This window comes from Prorops nasuta, unplaced genomic scaffold, assembly GCF_024137725.1.
Source record: "Prorops nasuta isolate Cenicafe-Biocafe unplaced genomic scaffold, Cenicafe_Pnas_1.2 PNAS00019, whole genome shotgun sequence".
Taxonomy (NCBI): Eukaryota; Metazoa; Arthropoda; class Insecta; order Hymenoptera; family Bethylidae; genus Prorops; species Prorops nasuta.
The window spans coordinates 651521-664059 of NW_027116816.1; the positions used below are offsets into that span (position 1 = coordinate 651521).

The 12539-nt window shown below is 39.2% G+C and overlaps 1 protein-coding gene across 1 annotated transcript in view; it reads left to right on the forward strand.

Moving 5' to 3' along the window:
- Positions 1 to 12539, forward strand: part of wake (wide awake) — a 99585-nt gene that overhangs the window by 43981 nt on the left and 43065 nt on the right. Inside the window, exon 3 of the mRNA XM_066738812.1 lies at positions 12287 to 12444. Within this exon, the coding sequence (XP_066594909.1) occupies positions 12287 to 12444 (158 nt within the window). The remainder of the gene's footprint in view (positions 1 to 12286; positions 12445 to 12539) is intronic.

Consider the following 12539-nt stretch of genomic DNA (forward strand, 5'->3'; position numbering starts at 1 on the left):
GGAAGGAGCAATCGTACCCGGGGAAATGGGTAACGTGATATCGGACGTGCAAAGTCAAGAATAATAGATGGACCAATCGCCTTTGGAAAGTTGCCCAGAAAGTGACGTTGCAACCTAGTTTATGGTATATATAACTGGGCCCCCCGTGGATAATATACGAATAATACGAATATCTTTGAGAATTGAGACGTGCAGTTTTCGTAGTAGCTGAAGCGTGCTGCTAGTACATCATATCGGAAAAAAGGAAACTCGCGAATCCTTCTGTATACCTATCCGTTGAATCTTCAATTCTGTATTCATTAATCTAGTTTTTATGACTGCCTCGATACCGAGCTGTCTCGCTTTATTTACAACTGAGCTTAACCGTTATTGAGAGGAGACTAGTACTGTTTTAGCAATAAAATATTGTTACCGCGCAGATATAGGGACTATCCTATATATATATAACTTATTTTTATACTGACCTAAAGTCTCCTATAAATCATTTCTTTTTTTTTTCAAACCTTTTACTCCTCGCGTCTAGTTTCCATCCCCCCCCCCCCCCCCTATCTTCAGCCATTAGGTTGCACTGTAATTTTCAAATGAGTGAAATATGCGGGGCTTGTATGAAAAGGCAAAGAAGATATAAGTAGTGAAATTACGAGTGCTCGAAACCGCGAATCGATATACGGCCTTTAGATCTGATTTGATTGTAATCGTTTTTCGCGCACTGCCTATATATATATATATATGTAGGTATACATTTTGTTGATCTCATTTCTCAGCGATACCAGACCTTACCGAAATCCAATAATTTTCTCATTCGCGGATACGCGCGGGATTCTGTATTCGTCATTTTTTAAAAAATTCAAAATATATCAAATCTTTTTTTTTTGTCAAAAAACCTGTCGATACGTCGAAAGCTGCATTTATATACATTTATATTACACTGTGGGAGTAAGAATGGCTTTTACAACTTTGAAAAATATGCTAGAAAACTATTTTCAAAGGTGCATGTAGCAAACGAATGTTTCTCTGTAAAATTTCCTAAACTCGTGAGAATCTTTTACTGCTCTTTTACTGCTCCTATTGTTTATTTTCTCATTTCTATTCGTTTTACGTTCCAAAGATTATACTTTATCGACTTTTATTAAAGGTACAAAAGCCAGAGAGTCTCAGGTGAGAAACCTTTTTAGAGCTTTCATAAGTTACCTCGGGAGGAGGATAATGCAATTGGGTTTTAGATTTGTCGCCGGGGAAAAACTGAAAGTTAACTATGAAAATTCTTGGCGTAGAAAAAAGTTAATATACTTTCTCATTAAAAGGCCTTGCTGCGCTAGCTATCAAAGCAGCATTCTTATCGGATAATCTAACTCGAACGAGTACTTACGCAGTATCGATTCCGCGGAGCTGACGAGGATCCGGAAATAATCCTCAAAGTCGAAGCAAATAGGAAAGTAAATCCTTCTTGAGAAATTGCTAAGGATTATTCTTTAACTCTATAAACTGCCAGATTTCTTATATATTAATTTCTAACAAAATTTCTTATAATTATTCGATCCATTCTGAAGCTCTCGTTATTCATTCCATTCACTTATGCATTGGTTAAGATTACGAGTAAACCGTACAGTTCGAAAGAGAACTTGAATTAAATCAAATGAAACCAAGCTATATCTTAATTAACTTTTAATTATAATAATTTTGTCGCGTTAGTGGAGTAATTGATTCATTGTAAATGGAACTCGTTTCATTAATATAATTGCGATTAAAGTGATATTACATAAAGATATAATATGATGTCGAAATTTTCATAAAATTTCACATGTTTTTGATTAGAGTAAAAATAAATAGGCTTCCCCTAATGTATTCCTTTGATCACACTCTGGCTTTTATCATTCCATCGTTAATTTTCAAGCAGCCGATCAGCTGCAAACGATCAATATTCCAATAAGCTTATTGATTAGTAGACCATACGAAAAAAAAAGAAAAAAAAAATACAGAAAAACTGATATAACATTTTTTAATGCTTTTCCGCTTGCCTGACACATAACAATACTTTTAATTAAAAACACTATAATTATAGAGCTTGCCGCTGAACGTAGTTTTCATGGAGCTAATACATATATAGAATTTATCGGAAATAAGAAAAGCTTTCGATCCGTAGTGGAACAAACGAGGATCAGAGAGCAAAGAAAATTGTATTATGTCGAATGGTTGAACGAGCGAATTCTAAGCTCGTTGTTATTAACGGTCTATCAATAGGTTGTTTTAGAAAGAGAATTTTTCATCGAGCCATCCATCAGAAATTCATTTTTTCTTTCAAATTTTCAGCCGGACAAACTGCAATTTGTGAAGCTTTTAATTAATTAATCTTGCAATACGTATATAGAATAGCCTCGCTATGATACAGAGGTTTTCAGCACGACAGCGTTTTTGCGACTGCTTTTAATCAACCTTATGCAATTTTATGGACAGAAGCGTGTTTTTACAAATATCTCCAGTAATGGGTCCCTAGGTAATAGAAGCTGTAAAATAAACGCACCGCTAATGAAGGAGCTTGTAATGTTTCAGAGCACAGCGATAAGTTAAATATAATATTTCGCAAAGGTATAAAATTACTGGGTACATCGAATCCCTAATTACGCTCGGACCGAAAACATTGCCAATTACGATAAAGCACGTGTTAAAGTTTGTTCACAGCAATAAACAAAGTTTCAATTTTCGTAAGGCGACGCGCATTTTTGTCCACGCGACGTATCGAACCGATTTACAATGAATTTCCCTCTAATTGGAAAGCTCGTGTCTGCTGCCTGAAATTGAGTAATTAAACGAGTTATTGAATTTCAATTGCGTTGTTATAATAAAAGGAGGAATGGAATTCCTGATATTTCAATCGCTTTTCTTTCTCTCTACAGCTTTAATCCTCGTATATATATATACACGTTGTGTACAATATACGGCTGATACGAACACTCTACGATAAATGCATTATTAATTTTCATCCGCATCAAAATTATTATAAACTTAGGTAAGAGTATCTTTTGTAGCTAGGTCGTGTACGTGCATTATTAATTGGAGTTGGGGGGGGGGGGGGGGGATTAATTATCGCTAAATACACAAGTGGTGGTTGCACTGGAAAATCAAAGGGGGAGCCGAATGAAATTTGGCGAACCGTGCGGAGAAAAGGCGATGGGGTTGATGCGCGAGGGTAGACAAATCATTTCCAGCGAGACGTCTGCAGGCTTGAGGTAAAGGGCCGACCGCGTTGCAGGGTTTAACGACACGCGGATCTCAAGCCTAATACCAGGTGCTCCTCGATCGCGCGCGCACGCTACAAACTTATTTTTAATCTTATATATTCCATTTATGCGGTTCTTTCGCGAGGAGAGTTAAAAGCTTTGCGGATCAGTGCTGCAAGTGGAAAAGAAAATGGGGAAAAGAGTTCAACCTCACGGGGGTTCGCATTGAAATATTGAAAGCCGGACAGGAGACACCGAAAGAACACACCACGTTACACGCTGGAAAATCAATAGTCGCTATTTATACAAGCGGAAAGATTATTGATCGCGCTTGAAAGACAACCAGACAATTCTACTTTTATTTTTGATCTTTTTCCCCTCATCAGTATCGTGTCTCGACTGCTGCTACCTCTCCTCGATCTCCCATGCACGTAACCAAAACTTCCCATCCACCACCTGCTTGCTATTTTCCGCTATCATCAATAACATTATCCACACCATCACCACTCATCGCGTCTGTCTCCATATTCGCTTCGATCAATCCCCCCCCCCCCCTCCCCCTCCACCAATTCGGACTCCTTTACGAAAAACATCGTCAGACTTCTAATCATCGAAACGCACTCACGCACATTTTCACACTTTTCATTTATCGTAGCTTATTTTTTATTCAAATTATAGTCGTAGTGTTACATGTAATTAGAAAAATTGCTGGTCGGTCGTGTAAAGCGTGTTCCACCAACGGTTGGACGTGTTTTCTCGATTTTATCTCAGGTTGCGCAAGAGACACGGGACACGGGCAGTCGCGACCACACAGCAGTCGGCCGCCCAAACTCGTGCTTCGACTACTTAGGATATCCGAGTAGCCTCCTCCCGGCCGAGTCCGATCGAGCTATATACATATACACGTATACAGCTCGCCTCTAATCCGTCGGTTTCCCCTTCGAACAATGATAACATCTATCACCTAGCTTCCCACGAACCTTCTTCTTTTCGCCTCGTGAACACAGGACTGATACAGCATCTGCAAAAACCCAAACAAATATATACGAAATAAATTCTTTTATCGTGTAACAGCTGTTTTATGGAAGTAATCACTGGTGTGTGTGTGTGTGTTTTTCTACACTTCTCTTTTTCAGAGATGTTAAATCTGTTCGTTAAAGTAGCGTAGATAAAATCAGAGTGGACGAAATGATGGGAAAAAAGTAGTTTTGTAAAATGGTCGTGAGGGAATTGGACAAATTTCTGACGCTAAACTCGTTGAATTTTGCATGAAAGCTGCTGAGAGGACAGAATATTAGTGAACGATTTGGTGCTTTCAAGCTTCGACAATTTCCAATGGAATATACGCGTAGCGTCCATTATGAAAGAGTCACATGTCAATTGAAAGCAATGCACGCGTTACACTTGGCCTGCATGACAATACTAGCTAAAGACGAATTTTTCCATTCCGGAAATGCCCCCTCGGCTTTCAAACGTCAGGCTTCGTTTACAAACTCCAACTGCAAGCCACACACACACTTTCTTTTTTTTTGGTTTTTTCTTTCATTCGCCCCAGCACGTCAAATCTAATCAAACGGGAAATCGTTTATCGGTCCTTTAAATTAAACGATTTGCACAATGTTTCTCGTTTGACGAAACGGAGAGAATGCAAATGCGCGTCGATTGTGATTGATGCGCGATACATACACCGGCTTGAGTGAATATTACACGGATGCAAGCATAAATTTTCCGAAAGTCTGCTGCTCTAACAAAATTTATTACGCGGCACGCCGTAAGGCATATTAAACATACTTCCTGTTTGTTTCATTTCGAATAGACGACCAGTGAAATTTATGTTTACATCTGACAAGAGTAATGAATGCGAAAAGTTTAATGCTTGCTCGCTGCATCATAGCAAACAACTGGTTTTAACCCAAGAAACGCCATAGCTGCAGCACAAATACTCATACGTTTAACTTCCTTACGTCATGACGTTTTAACACAATGCTGCTTTGCAGGTACCCACGTTAATTAAACCTTCTTATCAGAGTCACTCCTCACCCAGAACAGATCTGCCATAACCTTCCTTGCATCATAATTATAATTCCTACGAATCTCCACATTGAATTGAGGCAACGTTCCTCAAAATTAAAGTTTCCTCCAATTTTTATTAAAAACAGAAGAGATTGAATCAAAGAATAATAACTGATTACATAAAACAATTATATATATATATATTCTTGAACGAACAGTAGCGTTAGAAGTTGGAAGGTTAATTTTTATAACGAGCAGCGAGGAAGCTTCGTGAGAATGGTGCATCGTTTATTCGAGTAAATAAATATTCGCCTACTATATTTTCATGGGGATATTTATTTATGGTGATGAAGGAACAGCGCGTGGAAGATATTCAATGTCCAAGGTATCGATATATTCCGTACCTCGATCTGTTTTTTTATTAAAAATGAATATTAATTTTTCTGTGACTCACTGATTGAGAACAAGCTAATTGTTCGAAATGGAACTCTGGTGTATGATAGACCTATAAATATTCATGCTTCTCTACAACCGCAATCGTTAATTTTTCAGCTTTCCGCGCAATAAAAACCGAAACATGACTATCAACTTTTGGATAAGTTGCTTATAAACGACAACACGTTTCGTAATAATAATAGTATCCGTGTCGATGCAGTGCTATGTATATTTTTCTATATCTATTTTCGTGCAAATAATTGATTAAAATTATGTTTGCGGATGTGAAATAAAATGAAGAGACCGGTAAAGAAGTAAAATTTCACGAATCCTTTAAGTACGTTTATGAATTCATTAAAAGTTGCGCCAGCTCTTGAGCTATTTTAATCTAGTTAAATTAAAAGGGGCTTAAAGTAACTGTCAATGAGTTTTCTCAAAGGTCCAACGAAATTCCAAGAGCGTTATTAGCCTAGGTCATGTTCATTGTCATGGCTACTCGCATCAGCTTTTATTCTCCTTCGCACCCATTAGCGAGCATTGTCGCTCGTTCTCTTGGCGGTTCGCAGAAAATTATCAAAAGAAATCAATAAATTATGAAAGTTTAATCAAGTTTTTTGAGATTTTCCAAATCGTTTGATATTTATGGCAGTACTGAAAATTCAAATGAAAATGTGATGGAAAATTAAATGGAGCCGCCTCGTAACTTCGTTATTAGCAATGATCGAAGCGAAACTCGATAGAAATTTGCCAGTTCCAGTGGGAAGATGAGAAAAGTATAGCAATTATAGGGTCGATGGGAAAAAAGGAAATTCAATTCGTCCGCGTGACGTCGAAAAGGTTAAAAGGGAGAAAAAAGGACTCTATCTAGAGGATTCTTGTTAAATCGTCCTTAATCCCAGTCTAAAAACCTGATTTTTTCAAGTTCAGAAATAATCTAATAGCACACCTAAACCGGCTTGGGGAGGAGGGAATTTTCGGAGCTGAAACTGTGAATCAGGATGTAGAATATAGGTATATAACACGTTGTGACTGAAAATATTTGTGAAATGTACAAGATAAAAAATACAACACGCTCCATGTACCTCGTTGAACGTATCGTTTAATCATCGAAGTTACGGACAATTTTCAAAAAGTTATCAATACTCCATGGTCTACTCTACTGTGTGCAAGATATACCGCCTAAAATGACTCGGACCATGGAGATAAAATTCTTCTTATCTTCGTAATTATAAGAGTTACCAATTTTATATATATATATATATATAGATGTAAAACCTTTCTAAATGCAAATTGAAAAATGCTTGAAAAACTTTCCAAGAGAATATTGATATCTCGTATATTAACGATACAGGTGGTCCGGGCCATTGAAAGTGGTATTATACATGATCCTGTGCATATATTCCTTATACCAAAGATGTGCTGGCAGTTTTGAGGCAGGTTTCTTAGAGCCACGAAAACTTTGCCACGCACTATGTCTATATAGCTTATCTCACGTTATAAACTAGAATGCTTGACGAACCTAACACCGTTATCGTTTCTGACCCTTTTTACTTTGTGAGAAAATTGTGTAGCGGAGTGAGGTGTGGAGCGTTCGCGCTATGTGTGCATGTGTGGGTGTGAGGAGTGCGATCGAACGAGTCTCTTGTGACTCCTGGATAAGGATGGGTGAATTGGTGCGAACTGGCTCAGTTTCTACAGTGTTCAAGCTGAAGCAATCACTCGAATCCGCCGACGATTGCGCGATGCCTCGTAAACTCCTGGCTGCAATTGATAGCGATGATCGTCGACGTCTGCTTTTGACATTTCCGCTCTCCGCAAACTGCGTTGGACTATTCGGTTCCTATATATAGATCCACCACCATCCATACCCCCGACACATTTCTCAGAGATTCTCTAGCAATTTTTCTTTCTCATATATATATATATATATATATATGTATGTGCCCACAAGTTGGTTCTAGGGATGAGATCTAGATGGGATGTATTGTTAACAACTCTATAGCTCCTCATCTGTTCCTGCTCGAGCATTCAGAATCTCTGAAATCCTCGATATCCTATAGTTCCTCCTGTACACTCGTTCCTCTTGTATATACGTACACTGTCCAACGTATATCTTCTCAACATTATATCTTTCGAATTTGATCGCGTCTCTCTATTCCAATGATCGCCTTAAATCCGTTTTTCGAAAAGCCTGAAGAGATTTCGCGTGAAATGTAGATTTGGCTGATAAAATGGCAAGATTGTCGAGGGTGCGATGCTGGTAAGATGGCGAATTTATCAGTATACTTGCATGCGCAGACTTTTAACGCGTGGCATGTAAGGAACCGATCGTAAAGGGTAGCTATGCCAATAACATCGCGGTTGACCATGCACCGATAGAATCCTCCTGCGCGCGCTCGAGAATTCCTTGGCCGCATTTTCCGAGGATCTTGGCAATATAGCGGTGGAAAAGGGCTGTAGCCTGTAGCAGAGAGGTAAAGTCTCGCAGTCTACGTCCTCCAACCTTCCAGCCTCCGGTCGTATCAACGTCACACCGGAATCTCCACGCGAAAGGATTCTTTTTCGCAGCTTGATCATTCCACCAGCTGCAATGGTGGGGGTAATTTGAGAAAGAGATCTTCCACCAGAGAAATTTCACCCCCGAAAAATCCTTTTCGATGAAATCGACGTGCACGATAGAGCCTTTTGTGACTCGAATATACTCGACCGCGAAATATCGAGAAATCAAAGGATGAGGAGAGAAACAATAAATTTTCTTCTGCCACGATCGCTAATCTCCGCTGCGCTTGCTCGTCAACCATCTTTGTGGAAAAACTATAGCTTCGCTGTCCCTTTCCATCGCTCATTTTCTCATGTCGATAAAAGGAATTGCCATTTGCTCGTATAGATATTTTTTATCCCATTCCCAATGAATAACAGCGGATAAAATGATTTATAACAGTGCAGGAAATGTCACTCCGCTACTGTATAGACACCCCTTGGTTATTAAAGTTTATATAGCTTTTCTTAAATAACCAAGCGCGTCAAAAAGAAATACAGAATTATTAAACTTCCAATATTATCAGAAGGTTGAATTTTCCAACTTTCTCCCCTCATCGCAAAGTGGATTAAAAAATGTTACCGCTGGCCTCTGGAAGTTTTGTGCGTCGCACTATATAGGTACGGCTTGCTATTTAAAAAGGCTAGCGGAGCATATTTTTACGTGACAGGCTGAAACCTGTCTACTCGGGTAACTCAGTAGCAAGTTCAGGGGGTCAGCCGAGACTTTTAAAAGTACCGAAACTCATAGAGGATCGTGGAATTACACTCGTTTAATTATTCCACCTCTAATTTTTCCTTCTCTCCTTCGGTTCGATAAAAAAGAAGAGAAAAAAAAAACATTTTTGTATTTATATGCGCTCTTCGCTTTCATTTCAATGTACCTAAGAATGACGTTATTGATTGCAGCAGCGAAACTGTGGAAGGCCATTGAAGCACGCGAGATTCAAATTGACTAATTAGTCTACTCTTTGATCTGACCTCTACATCTTTGGATAGAAACTGCATATACATGCTCTTGCATCGGCCATTGTAATTAACACGAGTTTAACGTATCCATCGATCCTCGTTATACACACCACGCATCCCAGCAATCTCGACTATAAAACCCTGCATTACGTCGGTTTCCTGCATGCAGTTTTATTTTTTATTGTTATAAGAAAAGCAGTGTCACAACCAACGATTGATATTTCTATATAATAACACTTCATGTTTGACAAAAGCTGCATTGGTCGCACCCAATGTTTAGACACTCGTAGAAGCAATTCGCTAATTTAATCATTGTCCAATGGCAGGAAGAACTTGTGAATTTGTGGCGTGGCCCGCATGAAATTTGCTATTTAATGAAAGCCATGCACCCACCGTTTGGAATCTTTTAATTAGATACCACGACACGATACAGTCTCATCCACGGAATATTCATTCCTTTAATCCTCGCTTCCCTACCGCTCCACCTACGTTATTATGCTAATTTATCTACTACCGTAAATTTCTCTAATTTTCCTCTCTACTCTGTACATATACTATTATCAAACGTTACTTCTTTTGGAACGAATGATTAATTTCGAAGAAACGACATTTTAAATTACCGAGAAGAAAGCGAGCTCTATAGTATTTACCGAAAATCGATTGTTATTCTGCAGAGATCATCTGGAAGATTACCGTACATGTTTCTCGAAAAATCATCGTATAAGCGTTGTATAAAGAAGGCATTAGCTTATCGAGGGTCGATTGGGATTATGCAAATTTGCAAACGATTCGCAGCATAATACCCACATATACAGATCTAGTATATAGACTATTGAAAGACAGAAGGGTCCCTTTCTATATATCTGCAAAATAAAGATGTAAATGAGGCAAGGGATAGAAGCATGGTAAGATTTTGCAGGAAATCGACGTTTCAAACGCCTTCGGGGCAACCTTGATGATATTCGTCATTGGTGCATGGTTGCTGAATAATTCAGACCATCTGTAAAGAGATAGCATGGACGCCGTAAAAACTCTCAAGTGACCGCGAAGATTACGCATTCAATGCGACAAAGTGCACTTCCTTGTACTTTCCCGGAAGATTTCACAAAAGATATGCGAGATTTCAGCCCTCCCCTAACTTCCCCACTCTGTTGCCAGGCGACTATAACACGCCGATCGCTCAACTTTATTTGACTCTCGCTCTTTTAAAATCTCATCTGAAGCCCCTTCCACCTTTCCCAACGACCTGCTAAACTTTTTCACTATATTATATCTTCTCTCAAATGTTACCAGTTTCTCGTCTGTTGTGCCTCTAATCCGTCTTGGATAAAAAAGGCAAAGCTCTTTCGAAATAACCATCTGCCTTATCGCATGCTCGTTTCGTGGGAATTTGTCAATGGGACTGAAATTGAATCGACTTACCAGTGACAATCTGACAAGAATCAGTGGTTTTTGAAAATCTCAGGACATACCTGTTTAAAGTACAGTGCAAGCAACTGGCCCCAAGACAGGTACGATTTTCAGGTACCAAGGCCAATCGCCAGCCAGGGAGCTGTTTTAATCCGAAAGAACTTTTACCCGAGGTCACAGCCCCCTAGACGATCGTACGTTCTATAAAACTGGACTCTTTCGTAGGCAGCAACTCTGTGGCAAAGACGACTTAACCTTCTCCTAGACGCATTTTCCAAATTTAAGAGGATTCGAGGCTGTACGTGGACCAGACTTGTTCTCTTCGTCACCTTTACCACCGTCATTAGCATTATCGTTATTTTCACTCAATCTCTTCCACCACACTCGAATCTAGAGTGGGAAATGCAGCTTTAATGTATAAAGAGCTTTCATTACGAATAAATGGGATTTTTAAATTGGCTGCAACGATACTAACCGGGATTAGATTCTTCGAGAAAATCTTGGATTTATCAGGATTTCTCTTTACTCGAAAATCGTTTTGACTGTGCGAAGCCTTGCGAAAACATATCATTTGCAAAGTTCATCGCGCAAAAGAAGTCCATGTCAATATGCAAGCGACTCGAAGAATATCGTCGCGTTTCTCCACTTCTCACAGCATATTTTCACCAAGAGATTTCCTTCTACCCGCAAAACTTTTCAAAAAATTGCTGAAATCCTTGGCTCAGGGTCTGCAAAAAAATGCAATGAAATGTATAGAGGTATAGGGAACAAATGAAAATGGATAAGGATTATTGGTTTGGCTTATATAGGGAAAACGTTGAATGAAATTGTATCGGAGGCGAGCAGTTAAATTTAATCGACGATGGAGAAAGCGTATAGTGGGAGTTAAGTTAGGGAGGAGGGGATATCGAACGATACTATTGCTCCATTTTTATCGTGGCATCTTGAGAGGACAGAGTATACTCGACAGGAAGTAGTTGAGGAAGAAATTTCCTACACAGTGAATCCCCCATTGAATGGGTCACGTGACAATGGACTGGCTTCACGCTCGCCTAAGAATTCTTAAGGTCATTGCTCTAAAAGGTGAAGCATATAAAAGTGAACTCTCCCTTATGTGTACCCCGACCGAAATAAAATATACACCAGCTCCGGTTACCGCAACGATTTCTTCGACAGACTACACGTATACATTTTTGAGTGGTGACAGCTCCGAGAAAAGTTGATGAAAAATTCACAATCGAAATTTGTCTTGTTAGTCCTTAAATATCAATCGGTCATCGCGAAGGCTGATAAATGACAAAAGGGAAACAAATTTCCCTATTTAACTCGACACTTTCATCGGTTTTACGGAAGGAAACTTTCAAAAGTACCATCATCGATCAATCCCTCATTTTTGCAATTTTTTCGAAAACTTTCGACAAACTTTTTTCAAGTATATTTCTCCGAGACTTTTGAAAGCTTGCTTCTATAGTAGCACGTGCGTCCGTTAAAATTACTCCTACATTACCCCTTGGATAATATAATAAATCAGATTGAGAGACGTAGCTTCTTTCCTAGCTTGTATGAAACGATGAATTGACCAAAATTGCCAGTTATTTCTAGAAACTCGATAAAATTGCCGCCGAGGTTCAAGAGTGAATTTATCCGTTACGCATAAAATTGGTTAAAATGATTTTTCAATGTTGGAATATTTTATGTTTCAGTGTACCAGCAACGGTCGTAGAATGCAATCAGAGCGAATCAAGACCAGCGCGAGGGGCCGGGGGAAAACCGGCGCCTCTTTTGCGCTCCAACACATTGCCCGCCATGGTCGGGCCGGGTTTGAGTATTCTCCAAGCCCAAATCAACGCCCGCTGCAACGGTAATTATCCTTGTAAATTCCACAAACTCCTCCTCCTCCTCCCTCCCTTCCCTTAAACTTTCTAGCAAAACTCTTAGCTGACAGGACCATATCAA